The following is a 12,440-nucleotide window of genomic DNA, read 5'->3' on the forward strand; positions in this document are numbered from 1 at the left end:
TGACCCATAATCCCTGACCCCAGGTCCATACTTGTGATGGTGAGGGTACTAGTGGAGGTGCGAGGGAACTTCCCCGAGTCGTACGCCACAATCCTCAGCATGTACAGGCCTATCTTCTCGCGATCCAATGTTGATGTGGAGACTAGCACGCCGGTGGAGGTGTTCAGATAGAAGTCGAGACGGGGCATGCCCACCTGTAGTGCCATGGTAACCGCACCGTTACCGCCCTCGTCAGGGTCGTCCACCTGAACCTGTGTAAGGAGAAGAGAGAGGGAGCAGAAGAGTAGGACAGGAAGGAGAGGAGGACAGGGAAAAAGTGGAGGAGGTTGAATGATGTATGATGTTGAATGATGAGTGTCCATTATGTTGCCAGCTGTCCTGGGTGTTTACCCTGAAGATAGAGGATCCGATGGGGAGGCCCTCTGGCACCTCAGCAGTGAAGGGCAGGTTGACAAAGGTGGGATCGTTGTCGTTGAGGTCAAGCAGGTTGACGTAGACTGTGGTGCTGACTGAGGAATGCAGTGGAGGCCTGCCCACTACAAGGGGGTGCCAGAGGGACAAACATTAAACTCAGGAACGTTTTTTTAATAATCAAATAAAGGTTTCATTGTCACAATGAAAGTTAGCAGAATGCTTATATATACTATGCTAGTATAGAAAATCTTGACCAGCTAACTCAACTGACATTACCCACCAGCTAGAGGTTAACCCAAAAAACTGAGAGAAAACAGGCCATTTCAAGCAAGCCAGTCATCAACCCAGCCAGTCAGTCAACAACACAGCTAGCTTATCAACAACACAACCAAACCGTCAGCAACACAGTTAACCAGCAACCCAGCTAACCAGCAACACAGCCAGTCAGCAACACAGCCAGTCAGTCAGCAATGTAGCCATAGGAAAGAGGAAGAAGCCATACGGTCGGTGGCTGAGATGATGATGGTCCTCATGAGCAGGGCCTCCTTGGGGTTGGTGCTCTCCCGGTCCAGCACAGCTCCGCTTGTCCGGATCTTCCCAGTCCGGTTGCTGATGGTGTAGAACGGGTTGGGAGGGCTGATGCTGTACACCACTGTGCCATTTTCCCCACTGTCTGTATCCACAGCCAGCACCTGGAGAGGTGGAAGATGGAGGAGGGTAAGGAGGGAGAGAGGGGATGGGAGAAAAGACATAGAAGATGAAGGGCGGAGGAAAGGGAGGGGAGAAAGCAGTGAGGAGATGATGGAGGGAAGGGGGGAGAGAAGAGGATGGACGGGGGAAGGATAGAGGGGTGGAAGAGATAGAGGAGAGGAAAGAATACACAGAAAAAAACGGGGTTAGTAGAGTCTGGTGCAGCGACAGGCTAAAACACTGAGCGTTTCAAAGGGTCAATCAATTATTCACCTAACCGATGTAGAAATGCTGAAAACTGGTTCATTGGTCATTAGAGGAACACATATTTGGCTGTTATTTAAATATTAAAAGGACGAGGTTGAAAACTGTGAGACAATGACTAGAAGATACAGAAGCATGGGTGGGAGGGGTAAGGGGAGGGAGAGATAAGAGCAAGGGGTGGAAGCGTACTCATAGGTTGAAGTAATCAATCGGTGCCTTGGTGAAAACGTAAAAGACATTGTGAAAACAATTAGCCTTGTCTACTGACCTGAGGTTCTTAGGACAGAGAGCAGTGTGTGAGAGACCTAAGGCGGTTGGGGGGAATGTTTAAACGTATGTGTGAGAAGGTTGGTCAGAGTGTGTGTGAGCAGGGCTGGACAGTGTGTGTGTGTGCATGGCTGGACAGTGACCTGAAGTCTCCAGCCTCGGCCACCCTCTCTACAGATCAAAAGGTGGGTCGGTCCAGCCCTACCCTTGCCATGGAAACCCACCGTGGGCAAAATCCAGCCAGCCTAATTACAGGATAGGAGGCTGAGGGGTGGTTGTAGGGAATTTACTGAGCTACATTAAAGGTGGGTCTCTACATGACACATTTATAAAGGGCTTAACAACAGAACCCTGACTGGAAGTCAAAGCAGTAAATAGAGAGATCAGTTGAGAATAAGGTAACAAAGACACTAAAGTAAGAAAGACTATTCATGTTTGCTCAATGATACTGCGTAACCATCACTCAAACCCATTTATCTCTCTTCTCTCTCTTCTTTTCCATCTCTCATTCTGTATGATGCCTCCTCTTTTCAGCTCAGATGCTCAGGTCATTTGGTATGCGAATGACTGCAGGCTACATTTTAATTAGCAATCGGACCCTCTTAATTACACTCAGCAGCGGCTCGTTAATTAATGGACAATCAGGGCTTAATTAGAGACACCACACTGCCAAAGACAGCAGCAGGACAATAGTGGGGAGAAGTTGATAGTGAGATGTTAACTTGTGTTTGACCTACAATGTGACCGTGGTCTGTCAAAAAATGGTTGTTCTCTCAACTAATGTGTCAGCAAAAACTTGTGTGCACCAGTCTGTAGGCAGGCCGAGAGGTAGAACATGGATTATATCGATCCACCACGGCAAAGAGCAATGCACACGGCCATGTGACTTCTTCCAGAAAGAACATTCCCTTTAAGCAGCTCCCTCATCCACCACTTCATCAAAATAAAATGACACGCCATGATTGACGTGAACAATAGGCTACGTAGGTCAAGGTCCTTTTTTATAGACCTTTACTTCATTGATTAAAAAAACAGACACCCTCTAAACACATCTAAATTGACTTTTTTTTACATTGTTTTATAAATAACCTACTATTAATCAATACATTATCCAGTAGCCTAACTTTTTAACATTTTGTGTCGGGAAAATGGAGGATAGAGGTATATGTTCATTTTGCAATTGTAGGCTATTAACAATTGTAGGCTGTTAACACTTATGTGGCTATGATAATTATACTGGGATAATTGTTGGAATGCTGCTTTAGCATTCCAAGTATTGTTCTTTGAATCTTTATTCAGCATCTTCTTCTTCTATTTCTTCCATGACACATTTCAGCGCCTTCAAATCTTCAGCTATTAAAATCGTTCAGCTATCAAAAAATTTGATTTCAGGCCATGGGTGCTGTGACTTTTCAGCTTTGTACTTCTTATGATTGAATTAATATGAATCAATATTCATATTATTTTTAACATGGGTTTCCAATGGAGTTTTCTTTCAAATCCTCTCAAACTTCTTAAAACTTCTAAATCCCTCTTCTTCCTCAATCTTTCAGCTAGAGCCACCATTTAGCCTACACTTTAACATGTTGACAAACCCCTAAACTATTTTTAAATAATTCAGCTTTTTGATATCTATTAAACTTTTTTCAATATCACTGATTATGTTTGAGGACTTTTTCAAACCGTTTCTGAGATTTACATGTATTTACATGGAGTGCAGACTGAAACGTGGAGGGGAGCTTCGGATGTCGTTGAAAAAATATTTCTAGTTTGCCCGCATTGCCACAATTTTCGCTCTTCATGCTTCGTTTTTGGATCAATAGATAGCTAATTTTGTGCTGGTTGGTCGTACATAGTTGTCTGTGGATCCAACAGACTTACACATTTGTTCAGAGCCCCACAAAAGCGAGACAAAGTCCAACTCCCGCCCCATAGAGTCCAATGCAAATCTAGTCACAAATTTGTCAGAAAAGGCAAAAACAACCAGATTTAGAAACTGCCGGTAGAGTCGTATTTCTGACCGCACGGACATATAAGGGGCATCTCTGGTTCGGCAGAGTCTTGGGTCTCGGAAAATATCCGTATTTTTGGGATTGGACGTATGGTTTTGCGTCTCGATTAACTTGTTTGAGGTGTGGATTCTTGCTAGATTTCTGTTATAGCAGAGAATGTCTAATATGCCAATGCAGCGTCTACTCTTTATTATGTCTATGGGTTATATCAGAGAATGTCTAATATAGAGAGAACTGCCACTCTCGGGAAACTTCCGGGTTCTGAACTGGTTGAAATTCCATGTGAGGGCGCTAACGAGTTAGTGTAGAATGAATGGAGGTCTATGGAACTATACCCCTCAAAATCCACTTTTCTCAGGGTATATTTTTTTGTCTAGTAATTTGAATTCTGAATTCGAAAGGGGAGGCAAAAATAAAACACACTGGTGGCTGTTAGATTTTTTCAAAGTCGCCTTTCTGTTCTAAAAAGCTTTTGAAAATGTCATTGACGTCATACACATTGTACGACCAGAGCTACTGCTTTACGGCAAGCTCTGGTCACTTACTTTTTTCTCTCAGGACATCGACAACACAGCTGACAGGTTAGGCTCTCCCTGTCAGTACACATGCTAGAAAGAGTTTTGGCTTGCTAATGTTGTTGCTAATGTTGCTAATGCTTTGACATTCTGATTCCGCTTCGGATGCCATCAAGCAAGAGCTCTGGTCGTATCAGTCCTTCACTAACCAATCAGCATTCATTAGCAGAATGCTAACGTGTTAAAGGCAACAACGACTCACCCTGTAAGAAATCAAAAGGACATAAATACTCGTTCATTCAACTTTTGACCTATAATCCATGTTGAACATGCAAAAACTACAATCAAATCGGAGATTTCTTAACGACAATCAGGCAAAAGAGACTAATTTAGCCGTTTAGCTCCATAGACTCCCATTCAACATGCACTCGCTCGTGATCACCCCCAGTGTAAATCTGGTGGAACTGCAACCAAATTCGGTACAATGGGGCTTAATAGGGAGTGGCAAGGCTCTCCTTAAACAGGCTCTGCCATCCGTTATTTTATTGATGAAGCGGCTAATTTGTAAATTTGCTCCGACTTTTCGATAACCTAGCGAGCATTGCAGTGCAGTGCCATCTACTGTTCTAGCGGTGAATTGCTTTCAGCACGCAGAGCCGTCGGAGTAGTATAAATTCAACCAATCCGTCCGACTCGTGCGTGCGTCTGTCCGTTAACGGAGACGCAGAAGTATAAATCGGCCTTAAGAACTCCAGGGGAGACACGCTTGACTGCCGATTCCATAGTGCGAGTGGGGCGGCCAGAAGAGTTTTGGTTGGGTGCTGCGGCATATTAAATTTATTATAAATATTTTTTTCTGCGTGAGAAATACAATGTGTGGCGGGAGGGCGTGACTGAAGACCGAAATGAGTGACTGTCACTCTCAATGCGTGACATTTGAGAGCCCTGATTTAGTCAATTAGCCGACGCTCTTATCCAGAGCGACTTATAGTAAGTACAGGGACATTCCTCTGGCAAGTTGGGTGAAGTGCCTTGCCCAAGGACACAACGTCATTTGTCACGGCCTGGAATCGACTTTGGGGCTATAACGGTTTCCTAACCGCTCAGCCATCTGAGTTCTACATTTGAAATCACAACCATATAGCATAGGCCTACGTTTAACAGTCTATGTAGCTAGATTATCATTCTGAAATCATTGTTTAATGCATTAGGAGCGATTTTCGCTTGTGATGGCCAGTCAGATAGAGGGTTTTCACCAACGTCACGTTCTGGGCGGTAACCCGGATGCGCAGCCATTGTGGAGGCACTCGGTGTAAAAAACTGAACAGAGTACAATGGAGTATTTTGCGCTTTGGATACTTTAACCTTTGTGCTGCCTTCGGGTCACATAACCAAAAGGTTCATAACGAACCATCGTTGTGTTTACCCAATTTTACCCAATACAAAAGCAAATAAAAATAATTTTCTTTTAACCTTCGCAATGTGGGGGGTCTGAGAACGCCCAACGGTTAAAATAAAATGCTTTACTTTGTTTTTGTATGCGGTAAAGTTGTTGCAAACGACGGTGGGTCACAATGACTGATGGGTCAGAATGACCCGAAGATAACACAAGGGTTAAGTGAATGTAGCCATGTCCAAACAACCGAAAAGCTCATTAAGACGCGACCAAGATGCAAAGGCAACTAGGGAAGGACTTGGACCACAAGAAAATGCACAATATTTCGAGAAATGACGATTTATTGGTGGTGCAGATTCCTACAAGTTAGCGTTAGCTCCCTCTTGGATCCGTGACGACCCGGTGATTCTTCCTTCAGCTGCATATCACAATATAGTCAACTACCTGGTGTTCTCACCGATCCCATACACAGCGGAAGACCTTAAATCCTACAAAGATTTGGAGGCCTATAACCAGATGGTGTGTGGATGGGTGAGGGAGACGCAGTACCAAATTATCAACAACCGTTGTGTTGTTAAGGCCAAAGTAACGTCTTTAACCAACCTAACCTTAACTGTATGATATCATTGCGACACTCAAGGTGTAGCCAAGTGACTCTTAATCGTGTTTTTTCCCTGGTAGATCTTGGTTGAGCATTGCCAACCACAAGCGCCTCCTTTACTTTGATAATCTATGACATTCCTCTCCCTAGTTTTTAATAACTTTTGGAAGTCGATAATATTGCAAATGTTTTTCTCGATCTGTCCTATTGGTACAACTTGAAACACGGCAATAATTAACAATTTTCCTTGACGACGTTTGGTATATACTTCAGTGCCTGTGCTATGTTGTGTTGCGGAGTGCCTCCAATATGGCGACTTCCGGTCTGATGACGCGCCGTGAAAACCCTCTATTGTTTTTCTTATTTCTCGTAGCAACCATGGTAAACATTTCTAGCTTTCAGTTTCAAGATGGAAGAGAAACTAACCGTCTGTGTGGTTGCGCACCCAGTCCTGTTCGATATATCTCTGTTTTCATACAGAGGCATTAACAAAAAGAATAATGCAAGGCACAGGGTTGCCGACGTTGTCGGTGCTCCCGGTGGTCACATTGCGTAACTCGGTTCTGTGTTAACTAGCTAGCTAGCCCGGCTGGGACTCCCTAGTCGTATCGACAGAGTAGCAGAGACTTTGACTAATGTAATAAAACGTTTTTACACATGTCAACGTGTATGTCTATTAAACAGTTTTCAAAGAGTTACGGTGCGTTCACCCTGCAGCGGGTAGTGATGTGTCGTTCGGTAAGCAAACAGGGTTTGATCGGCCATGACTGACATCAACAGACTTCACAGAGCCGTTTTCAACTCCTCCCCGACTGCAAGCGGCTACTCTCGCCGGTCGTTTCAAGTAGCCCCTGTCCATGTCGAACGCACCTTTTGGATCATTTTTCACGTGACCTGCATAGGCTCTGTAGCAAGAGGAAACGAACGATTCGTTCATTTCCCGACTCGGTCTTCTACGAGTCTTTTGATCATTTTTCACGTGACCTGCATAGGCTCTGTACTAAGAGGAAACGAACGATTTGTTCATTTCTCGACTCGGTCTTTCTACGAGTCTTTGGATCCTTTTTTCACATGACCCGCATTCTATTTTGTAATCGTTTGTCGTGATAATGAGATGTCGTGATAATGTCGTGAAAAGATTAGTTCATTTGAACTGAACGAGATTCAAAGAACCGAATCAGTAAAATGATCCGAACTTCCCATCACTAGGGGAGGGCAGAGCGCGGCGTCGGCTTCCAATTCATTTTCAATGAAACCAGGCGTTGACGCTCGCGTAAGGCATTGTGGGAAGGCGAGCGGGGCATCGAAAGTTGGATTTTCTCAACCTTATGTAAATGAGGAGGGGTGAAAACGCTAGCGTTGGCCAATCGGATTGGTTTCTTGTAACTTAGCAACCGTTGGTAAACTTATCGTATATGTGTTTACACACCCAGTCTTGTTTTATACGCCTCTGTACAATTAAAGAGACGTTAACAAAAATTATATTTTCCCTGGTGTGTTAAATTCAGTCTCGTCACATTAGCTACCTACGTTGCTCTAACTTTCGTCCGTGCTAGCTGCATACTACAGTAGTCTAGCTAGTCTAGTTCACCCGGCACACGATTGACATTCAACGTTGAAATGCTGGTTGGCAGTCATTCGCTAGCCATACTGTAAATGTGTAGTGGCCATAACCTAGTGAATATTACTGGAAAAATGCATGAAGTGCTGTACTATAGTGTAGTTGACAAGATCATGCAACATCTAGTCAGCGTATCTGATTCCTTGCATCATGCTGTGTAAAAGCTGTATTTTGATCGAGACAGGAGCACCTATATTTATATCAATAATGATTGATATTGTAAGTACATGAACCCAAGTCTGCACACTTGTCCATGACACCGTTTTACACAAACTACAACAGTGACCTTAGAGAACTACAACTATATATTAACTTTTCTAAAACGCCCCCGAGCGTGGTGCACTGTGGGAAGGCCAGCGGTGCAGAGCGTTAAAAAACGCTGCAGTGTGAACGCACCGTAAGCCTGACAGTTAGCCTGCTCCAGACCAGGCTAGTTTCGAAGCATAAGTTGCCATAGTAACTGAGTTCGAACTACGTTGAGCTGGCTTTATGGAACCGAATGAACTATAAATGAGTCCAACTAACTGACATCAGCCCGGTTTATTTGGTAAACTCACTTTGTGGAACAGGCCTCTGGTCAAGTCAGGTTGCTAATTACACATTAAGGAGAGGACAGAGAACATCTTCAGGGGTTTCTAATTCAATAAGGGCCTATCGGGAGTCAAAGTTCAAGCTGTGGCGATGGAGTAGCACTCACCGAAATGACGTCGGTATTGACGGGGCTCATCTCCACCACATTGGCATCGTACGGCTCATCCACCCAGACGGGGGCGTTGTCATTGATATCCAGGAGGGTGATGTTCACCTGAAGAAACCAAAGACAAAACAGTGAAATCATTAAAGTTTCATTTTCTGTAATGAGGTTTAATGTTAAGGTAAGTGTCTGCACTAATGAGATGGATACACTGAGAGAGGAGAGAGCGAGAGTGAAAAAGAGAGCAAAAGAGTTAGAGGGGAAAGGCTTAGACTGAGAGAGATAGAATGAGAGAGGGAGAGGGCAAAAGGAGAAAGAGAAAGAGTAGAGAGGAGAATGAGAGAGAACATTATTTCAGGAGCTGTGCATAGACAGTGGAGGAGATGTGGTAGAGGCATCACGTTACCGTGGCAATCCCTGTCTTCTGTAGTGGCCCCACCCCTCCATCTACAGCCCTGACAATGAGGATGTACTCTGACTTCACCTCTCTGTCAAGCAAGGCTGTTGTGGTGATCTCTCCTGGAACACACACACACATAAAAATTGTTGTCACTAACACTGACACATACTGTCAAATGCACAGATGAGAAAACACACACACACATGCACAAACACACATGCACACACATATGCCAACCTGAGCGTGCATTGAGACGAAACTGGGAGGAGCCCTCCAGGGAGTAGATGAGTGAAGCCTGTCCAAACTCCCGTGAGGCATCTAAATCTGTGGCATTCACAAACACCACTGTGGCCCCTGTGGCAGAGAGGGAGGGAGAGTATAGATGGTGAGTGAAGGGAGGGAAAGGTGGAGGGAAAGAGTAAGAGTGTACGAGAGAACTACAGGAGGGGTGAAAACAACAGTGAGAGTGAAGGGGGGAAAGAGAGGGAAATAGAGTCAAAGGGAAAGAGAGAGAGTAGAATAAATAATGATAGACAAAAGAGAGAGAGAGAGAGAGAGAGAGAGAGAGAGAGAGAGAGAGATAGAAAAGGGGGAAGATAGAGGAAGAAAGTGAAGGAGACATGGAGAGTGGAGAGGAGAGAGAAAGAGGGAAAGAGATGGGGAAGCTAGACAAGACAGACTAAAAACAGATCCAATCCATCCGGCCCCTCCAACAATGAGTGAGTCATTGAGTGGGTTTAAGGATTAGAGGATAATCAGCTTGTTTGGCATGGCCCACAGTTGGCACAGCCCTGATCAATACCAAAGCAGGCAGCACCAAAGCAGGCGGCATACCAAAGCACACCCCCCCTCCCCCCCCCGAACCATTGGAAAAAAAATCTATTGTTTGAGAAAATATTCTGCTCTGAATAAATGCATGTCCATAAATTTGTAAACTTCTCGCTGTGAACAAAAAATTTACAGTCAAAGAAAAGAAGCAAAAACAACCAGGATGAGAGATGGAAGCAAATAAAACCTGTCACAAAGAACTGAAAACTATATACTGTAAGTGAATATGATCATATTAAAGATAATTTGAAGCCTTGAGTTAATGACGCCGCTGGGTGTGCTTTACCCCCTAGAATCCCAGACAGTTAAACATGTTAGAGAAGGCAAAATATGCTTATGTTTCCCTTTCCAAGGAGAAGCCCTAATGTCATAGCTGCCACCATTTCCCCAGAATGTAATGTAATAATGTGATGCATTCATTTAGCAGAAGCTTTTATCCATAGTGGTGTCCAGAGAAAGATTTGCATCTGTGACCTCTTAATCTGCAGTCCACTACCACTGAGCCATACCCATTCCCCAGAATGTCTCACAGAATGACCCAGACTCACCTGCAATAATATTCTCTGGAATTTTGACGATGTAGGACTGCTGGCTGAAAGTAGGGGGGTTATCATTTTCATCCTACAGAGCGAGAGAGCGAGAGAAAAAAAGATAGAGGTTGTGCCAAAAAAAACAGATGAGGCTTAAAACAAATATTCAGCAAATACAATAAAACTCTAAATTGTGAGACCCCCTGGTGAGTGAAGTGTTGACTCTTTCACGGCCAGGGAGAAAGAGGAGGCTCCTACTAGACACTATGTCTAGGCACTGTGCTGGAGCAGACTTAACGATGAAGATGCCTTACAATCTTTACCTCTTGTGCTGGTCTGAGTTTACATGTGGGCGAGGGAAAGAGAGGGGGAGTGAGAGAAAAAGAGAGATGGAGGAAATATAAAGACAAAAGGAGAAAGGAGATACACTGAGGGCCTCATGAATGTGCATTTGCAATCGTAGCGTTATTAGAACCATGGCCAAACGACAGATTGCGCATGCTGTGATACTTCAATTTACGTTGTATTTACGAAACCTGCAGTTCACCGGGTAATCAGCGCTTTTCTCCGCCCACTATACCGTAAATTGCGAGCATTTAAACACGCAATTGAATGGGCCTCCTTCTCTTTTTCTATCATTGATCAGCCACCAAAGTACAAACAGCGAAAACAAAGATTTAGTGATAACAAAATTGATGTGCTTGTTCATGAGGTAACAGCGATTAAAATATTATACAAGGCTGGAATTCCACACCGACACAAAAAAATACAATCTGGACCGAAATTACAAATTCCACTAACTGTAATATTGCATGGCTGCTCAATCTGTAACGCGGAATGATTTTGTGTTCACTCAACTGAAAAAGTGTGATCCTTGTGGCAAAAATCCTTTCAGATCGTCACCTCGACCTATGTCTTCGTCTTGCTCGGATTACTGCTGTAATTTCACAAGGAGGCATATGGGAGGGAACCCGCATGCATCCAAGTCTACACCTGCTTTTAAGTGGCGCATAATTTTCACCGCAAAATAGAGGCACTTTCACAGGCGTTATTTGTACAGACCGCGGAATACATATTAGGCGCACTTTATGCATCCCCCCTTCCATCTCTTTATGGGAAACTCCCACTTTCCCCTTGACCCTCCCGTGAATGCATATGCATGACACGAAAAAGCGCAGTTTGCCATTTTCAATTCCCGCGACAAGCAGTCTGCGCTTTTACCTCAGTGCAGCATGTTTGTACATACCTCGCCATGCTTTTACACGCAAATTGCAAAACAAATAAGACTGAAGTGGGTAAAAAAGTGTTACATGAGGCCCTGAGAGAGAGGGACAGAAAGGGAGTGATAAGAGCGAAGGAGAGAAGGAGAGAAACAGTGCAAGGGTGAGAGAAAGAGAAAGGAAGAGAGAGGTGAGCAAGAGAGGGTGAGCGTGAAAAAGACTCAGACTGTCTTTCCCCTCTGTGCTGTCATGGACCCCCACTGTCCTGGAGCTCCTCTGGCTACTACTAAGCTACTACTGTCATGTCTCAAGCTCTGTCACAGATGAGACATAATCAAATGTTCCAAAAGACAACACACAATCCACCAGAGATGAATAAACCACTGAACAGCATAAAAGGTTGTTGTGTACTGACAAACAGCTCAATGGTGACAGAGACGCTGCTGTTGAGAGACGGGTTCCCGCCGTCTCTGGCCATCACCGTCAGGTAGATGATTCCCTCTGGGACCTTTTCATAGTCCAGAGGACTGTTTACAATGATCACTGGAGAGGAGAGAAAAAGAGAGAGAAAAGGAGAAAGAGGGGAGGGAGAGAACAGTTTAAACAGGCAAGAGTGTTTCTGCATGAATAAGTATGTGTGTGCCCATGTGTGGGTCTGTGTATCCGTATGTATGTGACTTTGTGTGCTGACCAGCGTAGCCCTCCACCATAATAATGCTGAAGTAACTGCGGAAGGCTGATGCTGACGTGATGGTGTACATGAGGTAGTTGTTGGGAGGAGAGTCCTCATCTGTTGCCTGGGTAAGAGGTGGAGGGAGGGAAAATAGGGATGAGAAAATGGGGTAGAGAGGGGAGAATGGGTGAGAGGGTGGGGGCAATGAGATAAGACAGGGGGAATTCACATTAGACAATCATACAGCAAACCAGATGCTAAAGTAGAAAACTCTGTGTGTTCGTGTTTGTTCAGCATGTGTACGTACTGGTGGAG

The 12,440-nt window shown here is 44.4% G+C and overlaps 1 protein-coding gene across 1 annotated transcript in view; it reads right to left on the reverse strand.

The window, feature by feature from the left end:
• LOC146267933 (cadherin-23-like) overlaps positions 1–12,440 on the reverse strand; it is a 93,486-nt gene that overhangs the window by 12,858 nt on the left and 68,188 nt on the right. The window contains exons 4-12 of the mRNA XM_084709412.1: positions 12,144–12,249; positions 11,868–11,995; positions 10,251–10,323; positions 9,112–9,228; positions 8,881–8,993; positions 8,478–8,585; positions 917–1,106; positions 391–536; positions 32–251 (exon numbers count right to left, since the gene is read on the reverse strand). Of these exons, the coding sequence (XP_084565538.1) occupies positions 32–251; positions 391–536; positions 917–1,106; positions 8,478–8,585; positions 8,881–8,993; positions 9,112–9,228; positions 10,251–10,323; positions 11,868–11,995; positions 12,144–12,249 (1,201 nt within the window). The remainder of the gene's footprint in view (positions 1–31; positions 252–390; positions 537–916; positions 1,107–8,477; positions 8,586–8,880; positions 8,994–9,111; positions 9,229–10,250; positions 10,324–11,867; positions 11,996–12,143; positions 12,250–12,440) is intronic.

This window comes from Hypomesus nipponensis, chromosome 11 (assembly GCF_054491055.1).
Source record: "Hypomesus nipponensis isolate SF chromosome 11, ASM5449105v1, whole genome shotgun sequence".
NCBI lineage: Eukaryota > Metazoa > Chordata > Actinopteri > Osmeriformes > Osmeridae > Hypomesus > Hypomesus nipponensis.